At 30.1% G+C, this 16,444-nt stretch overlaps 1 protein-coding gene and 1 pseudogene across 1 annotated transcript; one reads left to right on the forward strand and one right to left on the reverse strand.

The window, feature by feature from the left end:
- The first annotated feature begins 433 nt into the window (after positions 1-433).
- Positions 434-3,931, forward strand: LOC120115923 (heterogeneous nuclear ribonucleoprotein 1-like). Its single transcript, XM_039136538.1, has 5 exons — positions 434-774; positions 897-1,013; positions 1,153-1,379; positions 1,605-2,787; positions 3,307-3,931. The coding sequence occupies exons 3-5, from the start codon at positions 1,158-1,160 to the stop codon at positions 3,318-3,320; spliced, it is 1,419 nt and encodes a 472-aa protein (XP_038992469.1). The 5' UTR covers positions 434-774; positions 897-1,013; positions 1,153-1,157; the 3' UTR covers positions 3,321-3,931.
- A 1,363-nt stretch (positions 3,932-5,294) lies between these two features.
- LOC120115933 lies at positions 5,295-7,198 on the reverse strand (annotated as a pseudogene).
- Between the last annotated feature and the right edge of the window lie 9,246 nt (positions 7,199-16,444).

A 16,444-nucleotide genomic window follows, 5' to 3' on the forward strand; every position in this document is an offset into this window, starting at 1 on the left:
GAACATCTTTAACCACTCAATCAATTAGTGAATCTCCTATAAAAACTTATTATTAGTCTAATATTATTGGTGATATTTTATGTGATCTTGATAACGTGATCCGATACTAATTATTATATAATTACTTTAATAATATCAATTAATACTATTTAACAAGTAAATTAAATTATATCTCATTTAGATAGAGGATTAATTTTTTATTAGTCTAGAGTTATTATAATGTAATATATGTTTTAAAAAAAATTAACCATTTAACAATAAATGTTCAGAACATTATATAAATATTATGTTCAAATTTAATTTTTTTTAAATATTACAGTCGTCGCTTGAACTAATTAAGTGACTTAATCGAAGTTAGATGCTCAACCTTAAATCTCAGCCAACTAGTGAGACTAAAATTAAAATTAGAATTAAAAAAAAAAACATTGCAAAACTCGAAATAAAATTTTAAAATTTCCATTAAAAAAACTCACCATCTCCTCCAAAATATTCTTAGCCCAGAGGATTGCCAATCCCAATCTCTCTGACTCTCTCACCATATATTCTCTCTCTTCTCTTTTTTCCCCTCAAATTCCATCTCTTTTGAATTAATTAAGAGGAGTGGAATAACCAAAGAAAGATACAAAAGAAACAGAGAGGGAGAGCAGAAGGGAGAAAAAGGATTAAAAAAACAATAAAATGAGCAGAAAAATCTCTTCTGTTTCCATTGTCATCATTTCTCAACTCAGATCTTAATTTGCTTCCCATTTTCTAATCTGGGTCATTTCCAAAATGGTAAAGTTTGCTCTCTATTTTCTTCTTTTGCTTCATATATGTTTGTCTCTGTTTCCTGATCTTTTGTCCTTTGTCTTGATCTACACAATTCAGTCTCAATTTTAAATGGTTTTGATTGGCAGGAATTCTGGGTTGTTTTCTGATTAGTGCATAAAGTTTCTGAGATGATCCTAGATTGGATTTAACAGCTACCCACTTTGTCTTTGGTAGTATATTCTACCTGTAATTCATAACAAAAGGAATGTATTTCATTTTAATTATCGTGTTTGATTGTAGTTATTGTTCGTATTTCATCTGTTATGGTTTTTTTCTGCATAAAGATGGATCCTTTTAGCTGCTGCTGATAGTTGGATAATTCAGGGTTGTCTTTGGTAGTAGATAAGATGGAATCAGATCTTGGTAAACTCTTCATTGGTGGGATATCCTGGGACACCGATGAGGAACGTCTGAAGGATTATTTCGGAAAGTATGGTGAAGTGGTGGAGGCAATGATCATGAGAGATCGTGTCACAGGCCGCGCCCGCGGCTTTGGTTTTGTTGTGTTTGCCGATCCTGCTGTTGCCGGGAGGGTAATTTTGCATAAGCATATGATTGATGGTCGCACGGTGAGAGCCTTGATTATATTTATCCTTCCTGTATTACAGATTTAATTGGTATTGGGATGTTATTTTTGCTTGATTAATTTGATATATGTGATAATCACAGCGAGTTAAATCCGCCATATTGTCTCCTTTATACTGTTTTTGTGGTTTTGACTTAATTATTTGAGACAGAAGTCGAGTTGCAAATGGTCGATTCAAGTTGTTGACTCTTGACTGCTCAATTTTCAGGTTGAGGCAAAGAAGGCTGTTCCTAGGGATGAACAGCTCGTTCTAAACAGGAACATGGTTGGCATCACTGGACCTACTGGTCTTGGTCGAACAAAAAAGATTTTTGTTGGAGGTTTGGCATCTACTGTAACCGAGGTTGACTTTAAGAACTACTTTGATCGGTTTGGTAAAATTGTTGATGTTGTGGTGATGTATGATCATAACACACAAAGGCCGAGAGGGTTCGGCTTCATCACTTATGATTCAGAAGAATCGGTAGACAAAGTCCTGCATAAAACATTTCATGAACTTAATGGGAAATTGGTTGAGGTCAAGAGAGCAGTGCCTAAAGAACTATCTCCCGGTGCCACCAACCGCAACCTTACAATCGGATATAATTATGGTTTGAATAGGGCTTCCAACTTCCTCAATAGTTATGCGCAGGCATATAATCTAAGTCCGGTTGGAGGCATTGGGGTTCGGATGGATGGTAGGTTTAGTTCTCTTGTTGGTGGGCGAAATGGGTTTCCTTCATTTAGTGCCACTGGCTATGGAGTAGGTATGAATATAGAACCGGGAATGAACCCAAACTATGGTGAGAATTCCAACTTTGGCAACAGTCTTGAATACGGGCGGATAATTAGTCCCTATTTCGGTGGGAATTCAAACAGATATAACACTCCGATTGGCTATGGTGTCGGAAGTGGAAGAAATGATCCTGTTTTGAGCCCCACTACTAGGAATGTCTGGGGAAATGTTGGCCTTAGTAATGCCACAAATGCTTCCACCCCTGCTAGTTACTTGGGGTCTGGAAATGGTAGCTTCAGTTCTTTAGGAAATAGTGGGGAAAATTGGATCCCTTCTCTTCCTTCTCGAAGTGGAGGAAATGCTTCTGGCTATACAGGTGGGAGTGCCGATGACAACTATGGTTTGGGAGGGGGAGGATACAGAAGAAACGTCAGCACTGTTTTACCTCCAACATCATCATTTGCTGGACCAACTGGTAATATTGAAGGTTCCTACAGGGATCTTTACCGCAGTGGTCCAGTGTATGGTGACTCAACTTGGAAGTTTGAAGCACCTGACTTGGATGGTTCTAGCTCATTTGGTTATGAGCTCGGCAATACATCTGCAGATGATACTGCAAGAACCTCTGAGGATTATGTTGGAAGTTACAGTGCTGCAAGTAGACAGTCCAGTAGAGGTAATACTCTTTAGTTCATTAAGTGGTCTTTACGAAAAGCTTCTGAATTTAATTAGGTTCTCCCTATTTCTAACTCCAGATGAAAATTTCCTCGTGCTGGAATGTAATTTCAATTGTACACTTGTACTTCATTCATGCTCGAAAACCATGGTTTGGTATCTATGATGTCGGGGACTGTAATAATATAAACTCATTTTCCGGCATCTGATTAGCCTAAACTGTAAAAAATAACAACGATAAGGTCATTAGGACTAGATGGAACTAATTTATTTTATGTTTTGCCTACTTAAAAATTGTTATTGGATTGGCCCTGTATGAACCTGATATTGTCATGAAACAGGAAAGTCAGTTATGTGAATATTCTTAATGTCATAGGAACGAGTCGCTAAAAGACCATTTTTACTATATACTTTGAGATTACTTCAGAAAATTTAATGTTTTCCAATGTGGTGAGGCTTGAGAAGTGAATGCAGGCTTTCTACATTTGTTAATTCATATATTTCATTGTTTCTTCTTCAGGAGTTGCTGCCTAGGAGATCCGTTATTTGGATATCAGATGCTATAATGTTGGCTGAAAGAATGTGCACAAACAAGTGAAGTATTTGTGAATTCGATACAACTGACTCATTACTATGTTGGCATACACACAGATTGATCTTATGGGACTAACGACTGTTAATGATTTGAAAATACTGAATACACATTCAGAGTGAGCGGTTTCAAGCGATTTTTTACAAGGTTTGGGGTTTGAATTTGTTTACTTCTCTTCTTTATTTTAATAGTGAAAAGAATTTGGGTTCCCTTCTTGGTATTTTGAGTGAGGTTTACAATCAGAATGCGGGATGTACACTCCTGAAGATTGGTTCGATTTAATGTACAATGCATCTGCAGCAACGTGTGCCAGGAATGGTACATCGAACAATAGGGTATCGATTATTTTTCCTTTTTTTTTTTAAATTTTCAACTGCTGTAATGCCTGGCTGAGCTGCTGGGTCTTGTCCTTGTGTTTTCTTGGTATTATCTGGGATTGTTTCTCTTTGATTTTAAGGAGTTTCGGTTCGATTTGCTAGTGTGAATCGTTAGAGAAATATTCATATAAAAATGCCAATAAAATAAATTACAAAAATTTCTGATTCGTTTTTTTCATTAGACTATATATGATAACAGTCGGTCAGTCATCGACATGCCGGTTTTTTTCATATTGTCACATTAAGAAGATGACAAGAGGATTTTCATATGGTGATGATAAACCGATACGATATAAAAATCGGGCTGTTTACTTTTTCTGGAATGATACAAATGCTGCATTAATTGCCTTTCTTGTGTTTTTCAGACGTTTCCGTCTGTTCCGTGTAACTACTTTGTGGCCATACCGAGAATTCTTATCTTTACTAACACGACTGTGGTCCTCCCTTTCTAACTTTTTGTGAATTATTTTATGGCATTCTTTGTCCTCTTGATAATGAGATGAACTTGTTGTTAAGCTTTTTGTTATGTGGATTTTAGGATCCTTCCACTATCCAAATCACCTCTCTTAAGTTTCCACAGTCTTTTGTTGGTACACAACTAGTCCCGAGTTTGAATTCCGAATCTGTCAATATTTCGATCTCTGCTTAGGTTTAGCGAGGGAAACAACCAACAATCGAGTCGGAAGTCAAGCCGATTCGATTATGGTTCTCGGGTCATCTTGTTGAATTAATCTGGTCAGGTTTCCAATTCCATTTTGGTCACTTTGGAGGTGAGGTAAGAGAATCTTTGATGATGAGAAACAGCAAATCTTTTACCTGTTTAAATTGTTGGTCCATTTACTTTTTATTCATAGATATCTGTCAAAGAAAAGAAAAAGGGAAAGTTCAGGTGGTGATGAATGAACAAACATGGGGTGATGGAACTTTTAATAATGACTGCCAAAAAGAAACCCTACTGAGATGTAAGTCAACAACCAGACCTGAACTGGGTTTTACTGCAGTAGATAAACTAGTGGTTTTGTGTTTTTTGCAGTGAAAATGGCACAGCCACTCATTGCACCGCAAGTTCACAGGTTCTCCTATTTGCACATCATGAACCATATACTCCATGAAGCAACATTACAAGTTGCCAACAGGAGAACATGATTCACCAAGGGGTATGCTTGGATGTTAACACTCTTTTGACATCAAGGATTAATTAAAAATTAAGTGACTAAATTGTGTGTGTTTTATTTTTTTTGGTAAGGATCATTAAAAATGTCCATTAGAAAAAAAATCAATTAGTGTTGGATACGTAAGATTTACAGGATTTGAGTGAAGGCAAAGAAGATTGCCAGAGCAGTGGTTCAAAGAGGATTGGTGGCACAAAATTTTATAGTTTCAGTCGGTCAGCGGTATTGAAATTTCATGAACTGTCAATATTACTATTTAAGTATATTTAATTATCACAAGAATATGATTACTCAGAATTACACAATACGATTTGCCATTATTCACAAGTAAAATCAGTTATAAAAGGAAATGTTCATGTATATACCAACAGCAGTTACAGTGGAACAAAGCTACTTCAGTTATGGTTTTCCCCTTCATCTAAAAGCATGTTGAATGTCTAAAGGAAAACAACACATTACACCCACCCTAAAATCTCAAGTCACCTATGTGTCTTCCTTTTGAAAGGATGCTTTTAGAAGAAAGCCCTACTTCCGTAGAACACCCGTGACCCGTTGTTCTTCGATGCCTCCATTTTCTGATCGGTTGTAGTACTTGAATTTTCCAAAGAATTTTCCGATTTGGTCGGTCCACTATCGATGTCGAGGGGCAGTTTCATCTTAGCCAACGACTCAGTGAATTGCTGCATGCTTTTCATATACATGTCCACTATATCTTGCTGCACCACCTGCATTTCAGGCTCAATGTTGACTGAAACAATGGGTTTACCCACCGATGAATCCCTGTTGTCGCCATCTCCGACTTTGACTGTTTTCTCTTTCAGGGCTGAAGTGTGTTCCTGAATGGGAGTTTTCGAAGCGCCATCGGAGTACTCGGAGGTTGCTGCAGCGGATGGAGATGAAAGTGAAACCCCATTGGTTGACACACTGCTTGAGGGAGAATCAAGCTTGGGGACTTGGATTGAATCCAACGAAGCAATAGAGAAGCTTTCAAGTACATTAACACCCATTTCGGAATTCTCGATATCAGAGGTGGCCAAACTTTCAGAGTCCAACTTGGAACACGGTATCCCGAAGTACTGAGACACCATCATCTGATTCTCATTCACAATATTCGGATCCAGAAACTCGATCTTTTCGAACTCACTTGTTTCCGAATCCTTCACGGTTTCATCAGCAACAACATCGGGAATAGCCATTACATCAGGAGACGATCCGACATACGCAAGGGACAATTGAACAAAACCTGCAGGTAAATGGAACAGATCAGTTGAAAACAGAGAGAACTCTTTCTCCAATTTCCCATTCTTGAGTATAACTTCCGACAACGGCACCAATGCAAACCCAAGCAACTGGTCTTCGAGATAATTCCTCACTCTACTCATCATGAATATCTCGATCTTCAGAGACGAATCGACATTACGAACGTCGAGCCAAAGGTTGTCCTTGAACACCGGATTCCTCCCTCCACCGTTGATGATCTTGGTGGAAACTGTGCTCTCAGGGTCACTGGTGAGACAAAGCTTAGCATACACATCTTGCTTGTGGTAAATGCAGATGTTATGGATGTCCCTTGCCTGATGGACATATACCTCAAGAACACCAACGATGTCGTCTTTTTTCGACAAAACAGCTTCGGTTTTGTTAACTTCAGATCCATTGAAAAAATTGGATTTCTGCTTCTCACACTCAGGTACAACAGAGCTCTTCAACGGTGACAACTGATTGTGGGGAATCCATGCCAACAACAATAAAATGAACCTGGCAAAACAAGACAAAAGTGCATAATTGAAATCAAAATTCTCAAATCAAAACCCTAATTAGAATCTAAAATCCCAATTTCTTCAAGCAAAACCCTCCTACATACATGAAAATCTAAATTTGATGCCATGTTATTAACTCCAAACCCTTCCCTAAGCTATAAAAGGCATGGTTTTCCAAATTTCAAAGGAATAAAACTTTTAAACAGATCAGTAGTAGAGCAAAAACCGAAGACAGCCAACAATTAAGAAACCAAAATTCTCAAATCATAGCCAAAAACTCAAAGATTTGATTTTTCTTTAAAGTTGACAACTTCAAATCACCCCCCAAGCTATGAAGCAATGACAAAAGCAGAAATAGAAAACCCTAATAGAAAACCTTTGTAGACTTACTTTCAACACAACTTCTCCCACATAAGAAGCCAGAAAACACAACCAAAAGCAAAACACTTTACTCTCAACAGCTTCAAAAGCAAAAATCCAAGAAAGCCCAGAATTTAAAACCAACTACAAAACCCAACACTCAGATTCACCTTGGGACTCTAGCTCTAATATCTACGAATTTAAAGTCAAGTGAAAAAACTGATTTTTTTTTTGCTGGAAATCCAAGATCTTAACACAAGCCCCGTTCCAAACTCGAGTTGCATTTTTGGGTCTTCTTCGAAAAGAACTGAACTTCCCCCCCCCCCCCTCTTTTTGGGAGTTCCTTAAAAGTGAACTGCTTGTACACTGCACTAAGATGGATTGTGCTATATAATACCAAAAAGAAAAAACGAAAAACATGACAGAGAATAAAATCTCTTACAGATTAAAAAAAACAGTGGGTTATACTTAGGGATGATAAACGGACGGGTCGGGTGCGGATACCTTTTCTCTCATCCCTATATCTGTTTAATATTTTTTAATCTACCATCCGTCCACCACTCATAATGGGTACAAATTTTTAAATTCACATCCGCCCATGCGGGTACATTCTCAAATTCATCCCCACACCCACTATCTACTAGCGACGTATAGACCCGCCTGACAACAAACTTAAGTTATACATAAACAAAAAACATAAAAAAAATATGTCCATTAAGAAACATTATAATAATGTATATAAAAAAATCTAGATAATAATATATGTTCATTTAAATATTCTTATACGATTAATGTAAGTGAAAAAAATCTAGATAATATAAACATTATATCAAATTGTTTTAAAATAATATATATATATATATATATATATATATATATTAAGCCCATTATATTTAATAATTATGATGATTTAAATTTTAAATCAACGTTATTCATTTTCATCCTTATATTTAATTTAACCTTTGTTGACTTTGTGGTTAGATTGTCCTCAAATTTCATCCAACTACATTTTCATTTAATTTCAAATTTTCCCATCTATTTTCTAAAGTTTTTCTTCTATTTGCTTATCCTACATCACTCACTTTTAAACAAAATCCTCACAAAGCTTCTAGAACTCTTTATCCTCTAACTAAAACTTTAAAATTTTGAAAACACCACTGAAGTTAAAAAAATACCCATCTTAAATCAGTACTTGATAAATGAAATTAGAAGAAAAAAACGAAATGGAAGTATACGTTGTGTCTCGAGAAACAAGCAAAAAATTGAAACTTTTAAATCATAGGTCTTGAGAGAAAGAGAGAAAATTCATGAGTTTTAACTGTAGAAAAAGAATTTAACAAGCTTTGACAGTCGAGAGCAAAGCTTTACAGTGTGAAGTTTGGAGGTAAAACTGTAGAAAGGAAACGTCTTTTTTCTTTTATTTTTTCTGCTCGAGAAACAAGCAAAATATAGGAATCAAGTTGGGTTTTTGTAGATTTGGGGAACAGAGACTAAAGATTAAAGACTAAAGAAGAAGAAAAAATGTATCTGAAGAGTGGAGACCATGAAATATCGACGCAGTAGCGAGATTAAAGATTAAAGAAGAAATCAGATTAAAGACTAAATGTCGCTAATATTTGGATAAATTACATGTTATATCTTATACAATATTAGAATTTATAAATTAGTCTCTAAAATTACACCTAAATTCATAATGGTCCAAAATTTAATAAATATTTAGTTGGGCGGGCGGAAGCGGGGCGGATAATGTTTCAAATCTATTACCCACCCACCACCCGTGACAGGTACCACTTTCTAAATCCACACCCGCCCACTACCCGCTAAAATTATACCTATCACCGCCCCAATTAAAACGGATACGATACAAAATCGACGAAACTGTACCCGTTTGCCATTCCTAGTTATACTCACTAGCAGAGGCGTGTATGGAACGTTGTCAGTTAGAGAGTGTGTTGGGTCAGTGGCAAAGTTATGGATAATTTATTTTCCTTATCTAAACTTCAATGATTACAAAGACATGGAAAGTTTTATTATTTATAGATTTTATATTCACTATTTTCCTTCTTCATATTTATTTTGGGTAAATTATACCGTTCTTGAACTATACTTTATCTTATTTTTCTCACTCAACTTTTAATTTTTTATTTTGTTCACTGAATTTTATAAATTGAATCATTTTGCTCACTCTCTCGTTAATTCTCTAACGTTTATATAACATGTCATTTTATTATTATTTTTAATATAAATAATTGAGAAAATAACAAAAAAATCATAAGGTGGTCTGATACTACCGTCGACTGTCGTAGATGGTGGTTATTTGGTCCTAAATTTCATAGGTTGCTTCGTATTGACATCGTGATTTCGAATCCGACCTCTATTTTTTCAAAACTTTCTTCGAAGTCCACAAATTCGAGATTGAAAGTGAGAGAGCCGAAATGTTTCAATTGATATTCACGGGTTTTTAGACATTTTTCGGTGAAACAACCACCAAATTCAGATTCAGGAGTCGAGATAAACCGACCCATGAAATTTGAGACCGAACGACTACATCAACGACGGTGGACAATGGTCGAAACGAAAAATGGTGTGGTGCCCAACAGAAAAAATGAAGAAGAAAAGGAGAAAAAAAGGGGGTAGATTACACAATTTTTTACTGAACTTTACTTAATTTTCTATACTTATTAAAGTTTCAATATAAGATTCGAAACGATGTCATTTTGGTGTATATTTGAGTTTTTCAAAACGATGTCATTTTGATGCTTGTGCCACATGATATCGTTGTTAAATAGTTAACAGCAGAGTGAGCAAAATGATTCAATCTATAAAGTTTAGTGAGTAAAATAGAAAAATTGAAAGTCGAATGAGAAAAATAAAATAGAGCGTATAATTTAGTGGGAAATGGTGTAGTTTACCTTTTATTTTATTACCTAAATTGGTTACTGTCAGAGACAAATCATCTGAAAATGCGGGCTCCATAATCATTGTATTTATTTACTATAAATAATAATTATAGAATTAAATTTATGCGAAGTTCTGCTACGCGTTTATTGAGGAATGCTTTCCAAAGGCTTTAATTTTTTATATTTGTAAGATTATATTATAAATTTTATGTATATATTATTAAATAATTTATTTCGCGTTTTTTCTCAACCACGTGTTATTTTAAAATTATATTAATATATTTTCTAATAAACTTCTATAAAAGAATATTATTTAAATTAAAATTGGGCAGTGCAGACCAACCCAAAGCATGAAAATTCTCACCTAAGAGTGACCTAGATATTATGATAAATGATATAGGATAGATTACGAGTTATTTAAATGATATGATTAAAATTTAATTAATATTTAAATTTATTTAATTTAAATCGATTTTTTAACAAGTTAAAGTGAACTATTTGATGCTCTTTTTGAAAATTTCATGAACAATTCATAAAATAATATATTAATTTTTTAAATTACATTATTGATAATATTTAACATTTATATGTTATTTTTAAAATACATTATAAGATTTTCATATAGTTAAAGTTCATGTTCGAAATTCAGTTCGAACTTTAATTAAGTTAAATATGAAAATATTTTAAGTTTAAATATTTTTAAACTTCACTTTTAATCAATTCAAATCATTTACAATCCTAGCCTAAAATTCACATGTCACACAGTCCCTGAATAAGATTAGTGTTAACCGTATTTGTTCCTATATTTTTTAAATTGACAAAAAATCTCTATTATATGAAACATGATAAAATAATTATTTTGTAGTCATTAAAATATTAAATTTCAAAAAATAAAACTGATTAAATAGTATATCATTAATTTATAACATTAATGAATTCAATAAATATAACAGTACACATCCCATTAATTGAATGCAACAATTCACATTAAGTTACACTAGATTGGATGAGAACACTTCGAACCATCAATGCTTTCTATCTTTGTTTTTAGGGATGGATAAAATTCGATTCTAAAAAAATTAAATTTTTAATTTAATTCAACGTTAGAAAATTTTAATTCATAACTTCATAAAGTTAACTTAAAAAATTGAAGTTATATAACAATTGAGGAAAGTTGTATGCATTGATTTTTGGCTTAGACTCGAAGAAGGAAAGAACAATTGTCTTTCATTTTCCACTTTTGATTCTTTAGACTATTAATTTTTATTAATTAGGGATAAATATAAGATGATATTTATTTAAAGATAATTCTTATTTATTTTATGTTAAACATTTACATTTATGACATTTTTTGTGCTCGAACTCATATTATCAAGGAATAACAACAATTTATTTATTACCGATATCATTTAGTTCGTGCTTCTTAGAATATTAGGTTTCTCTAGAAACGTATATTTTGTTTCTCAAGACACTCTTTCGATAGTTTTCATAACTTCCTAAATTATTAGTTTTCATTTGTTTTAGTATATAAATTTTTAATATTTTCAAAAGCATACTTAATGTTTAGTTTTTGTTTCATCTTAGTTCCCCGTTGTTAAAAATTTAATGTGTTTAGTACCTAAACTATCAGTTTTTTTGTCGGTTTTAATACCTAAACTTTCAATTTTTTTCAAAACTTAACCTTAAATTTTTAACGGTGTACTAAAATGAAACAAAAGCTAAACATTAGGTGTGCTTTTGAAAAAATTGAAAGTTTTAATACTAAAATAGTCTAAAACTGATAGTTTAAGTACTAAAATGTAGATACCCTTATTTTCTATTTTGCTTTATTTATTTTCTTGGGTATATTAATAAAAATGATATAAAAATGTATTTCACATTATGATATAAACACCGACAGCATTTTTCATCCCAAAAAAATCGTAGATATAAGACCCTTTATACTAGAGGCAAATCTATATAACTTTGAGAGAGAGAGAAATATATAAAAAATTTTAAAAAAAAAGTGAAAACAAATTTTTAACAAATATATATATATATTTAAAAAAGTGAAAACAAAATTTTAATAAAAGTATATATAAAATTTTTAAAACATATAATAATATTAAATTTTCAGAAAAAACTATGTCCATCCATCACTCTATTAATCCTTGGATATAACTATGTATTAGGACTCAAGGGAAACTTAAAATGTACTTATATTAGACTTCATGGCTTCTGTGATTAAATAGAATATTATTTCATTTAAAAATCTTAATTTTAAATAATAGTGTGTGCGAGTCTTATCAATAGTTAAAAAATATTATAAATAGTTATTCTCTCATAATCATCTTAGATTATTTAAAAATAAATATTTATATTATTTATAAAAAAATATTTATAAATCATTTGATATTTTATTTATTGATGATTTATCAAGATTATATAAACAAAATACAATAAATATGTGAAAGTTGAAATGATAAAAAAACATTATTTAATATAAAATTAGATAACTTTTAGAAATTTTAATTATTTTTAATAATGCAATTAAAAGATAACGTGACAAAAAATAATGAATGTAATGAAAATAAAATAAAATAAAATATTAGTTCATTATATTTTAAAATTATTTTAAAAAATAAAAAGATAAAAGAGTAAGCGAAGTCCCTGTACACTTATAAAAAACTAATTTGGTCCTTATATTATTTTTTTCTTTTAATGTGACCCTCCAAATTAAAAAAATAATCTAATATGACTAATTGACTAATATTTTTCATCATTGACCAACAATTCATTTAATTGTTGCTGATATTGATGCTTTCTCAAATATGTTATGATAACAAATCACATTAGTTTTTTTTAATTGAAGAATAAAAAATAGAATTAAAAATAATACATTTTTATAAAAGTACAGAAACTACGCCTATCCTTTTACCAAATAAAAAATAAAAGCACAATACATATCCATAGCCATAGCCTCGAAAGCCTGCAAAAAATATTGAATCCAAACTGTTCATTTAATATCTAATATCTGATTTTAATATCGAATTTTATCAATTTATAGATTTTAATACAAATCACGTACTGAAAATTTAATTCCCACAAAAATCTATGTTTTAATCTAAACTGTTTATTTACGGGCTAACATATATAACTTTTAAAAATTATAATTTTGATCTTTAAACTTTTCAAAGTTTATACTATAGACATTAAACTTTCAAAACCTACATTTTAGTAGCTAGACAAAATTTGGGGTATTATTTAGATATAAGAACTTTTATATTAGAGGCAAATCTATATAACTTTGAGAGAGAGAAATATATAAAATTTTAAAAAAAAGTAAAACAAATTTTTAATAAAAATAATTTTTAAAACATATAATAATTTTAAATTTCCAGAAAAAACTATCTCCATTCATCATTCTATTCATCCTTGGATATAACTATATATTAGAACTCAAGGGAAACTTAAAATGTTCTTATATTAGAATTTATGGCTTCAGTGATTAAATGAAATATTATTTTATTTTAAAATCCTAATTTCAAATAATTGTGTATGTGTGTGAGTCTTATTAATAGTTAAGAAATATTATAAATAGTTATTCTCTCATAATTATCTTAGATTATTTAAAAATAAATATTATATTATTTATAAAATATATTTATAATCATTTGATATTTGATTTATTGATGATTTATCAAGATTTGATAAAAAAAAACAATAAATATTTGAAAGTTGAAATGATAAAAAAATTATTTAATATAAAATTAGATAATTTTTAGAAATTTTAATTATTTTAAATAATGCGATTAAAAGATAACGTGACAAAAAATAATGAAGGTAATGAAAATAAAATAAAATATTATTTCATTATATTTTAAATTATTTTAAAAAATAAAAAGATAAAAAGGTATAAGTCCATGTACCTTTTAAAAAAAAACTTATTTAATGCTCATATTATTTTTTCTCTTAATATGTCATTCCAATTTAAAAAAAAAAAGAATCCAATATATCACATTGATCAATATTTTTCGTTATTGACCAACGACTCATTTAATTCTTACTAATATTGATGCTTTCTCAAATATGCTATGAAGAGAATATTACTTGTTGTTGTTGGTAAAGACGGAAATAATTAGTTTTTGATTACATGAGTAATTGTTAAAGAGAAAGAAAAAAATCATTGAGATGATTTTTTTGCAGAAAATTATAATTGACTTAAAACATTCTACTAACGAAGGATATATACTAATGTTGGTCAATAAAAAAAATATTGATAAAAAATCAAATTCGTTTTTTTAATTGAAGAATAAAAAAATAGTATAAGAACTAAATTATTTTTATAAAATTACAGAAATTACGCCTATCCTCTTACCAAATAAAAAATAAAAACACAATACACAGCCATAGCCATAGCCATAGCCATAGCCATAGCCATAGCCATAGCCTCGAAAGCCTGCAAATAATTCAAAGTTAAGCATTGATAAGCATTTATAACCTCAAAGATAAGTCACAATTTAATTGTGATAATGTCATATTATTAATGAATCATTATTGTTATATATATTTTATGTTAGAATTTATAGTGTTTATCCTTTATCTCGAGAATAAGTGTTCGAATTATTTGATTGTGTTTTTAATTATTTTCTTGTATGATATGCTTATATTCTTAAGTGATTAATTTGTATTTAGGAGAAATATTCGATTTATGTGATTAATTTATTTTTATTTTTGTAGACTTCTCTTATAATTTTAAAATATTTTTATTTAATAAAATTATTATTTTTGATTAATTATTTAATAAAATTAGTTGTTGTTATTTGTTTTAAAAAGTAGTTTAAATTTATTCTAGTTAAAATTTTGATGTATGCTTTGTTATCTCAATCGATACTAATATATATGGATAGAAAGTATTATCTTTAAACAAATTTTCATATTTGTATCTTAATAATTTTATTTAAAATAAAATATTATCATGAAATTAAATTAGTAAATTTAATAAAAATTATATTTACATATAAATATATTTATATGTGTGTGATTGACATATATGTACATGTATATATAATATACTTTTATTAACAAATTAAAGATTAGACGATAAATATATTCAATATTTTTAAAATAATAATAAATGAAAAATAGTACATCAAAAATATATTAGTATCAATATTAATAATAAAATAAAAATGATACACCTACATATACGGTAAACTGACAAACCTTACTTGCACAATAAGCTCAATCGATAGGTTCCCTCACGGCATAAATTTTATACCGCCTAAAATTAAATATTTAAATTAATTAATGATATTAAAATTAAGAAAAAAAATCAAATCAAATGAATTATAATAATTATATTTTATATTTTAAAATAATAGCCTGACTAAAATTAGAATTTGATCTAAAAATAGTAAAATACAATACATAATAACATGACAATTAAACACTATTAATGTTGGGCCTTAAATGACTAAACCGTAGGTCCTAACATTTTATTGGGCCTATAGCTACAATCTATTCATTAAAAGTAAATTTAGATGTCTCTAAACATTTGACTAAATAATTAATTTTATTTCTAATTAATTTTTTAAGCATTTTAATATAATTGTTTCGTTATAGGATAAAAAGGCCCCTTAATAGATGGAAACTATTAGTCAAAAAAGATCAACGCTCTAAAATAGGGGTCTATTTATCCTAAAATAAAATGTTGAGAGCCAAAATACTAAAAAAATAAAGGCTAAAGTGACTATTTAATCAAATGCTAGAGGTCTTTTTATCTTAAAATGAAACGTTGAAGGCCCAAAATACTAAAAAAAATAGAGATCAAAATAACTATTTAATCAAATGTAGATGGACATATATTGGTATTATGCCTATTAAAAAATATAATTAATGTTTAACTGAATAATCACTTTGACCCTTACTTTTTAGCATTTTATCCTTCATCGTTTCATTTTGGATTGAAATTATCTTTGTTTAGATTAAATATGTTAATTAACTAATGATGAACATTTTTTGCTGACTAGGCAAATACTCCACGTGCATAATTAGAAATGCTAACATAACATATCCACGTGTGAAGAAATAACGACATGACATTATATCACACCAATAAAAAATATTTTAAAAAAATAATTATAACACCCCTAACCCGTATCCAACCCGAATACGAGTCTGAGATGTCACATCATCTTTTGAAAACCATTTCTTATTTAAGATAGAGGAAATTTTCATATATATATATATATATATATATATATATATATATTTTAAACATACAAAATAATTTACATATATTACTCAAACGATTACAAAACAATTCAGAGCTTCTACTATTAAATTCTTTAGATACATGCCAATAATATAATACAACAAGAAAACCTACTGTTAAAATCTTCTGATATGATCTTTTTAGAAGCTATGATGTCTCCTCAACTATCTTCTTTGCGAACTTCTTGGATCCTACGTATGAAACACTCACACGCTAAGTCATAGACTTAGTGAGACATGTA

Source organism: Hibiscus syriacus, unplaced genomic scaffold, assembly GCF_006381635.1.
Source record: "Hibiscus syriacus cultivar Baekdansim isolate YM2019G1 unplaced genomic scaffold, ASM638163v2 tig00000910_pilon, whole genome shotgun sequence".
Classification (NCBI taxonomy): Eukaryota; Viridiplantae; Streptophyta; class Magnoliopsida; order Malvales; family Malvaceae; genus Hibiscus; species Hibiscus syriacus.

Excerpts from the sequence above, each read along its gene's own strand:
- LOC120115923 (XM_039136538.1), top strand. The coding sequence starts at position 1,158 with ATGGAATCAGATCTTGGTAAACTCTTCATTGGTGGGATATCCTGGGAC. Across the intron at positions 1,380-1,604 it reads ATATGATTGATGGTCGCACG|GTTGAGGCAAAGAAGGCTGT; the intron begins GTGAGAGCCTTG and ends CTCAATTTTCAG.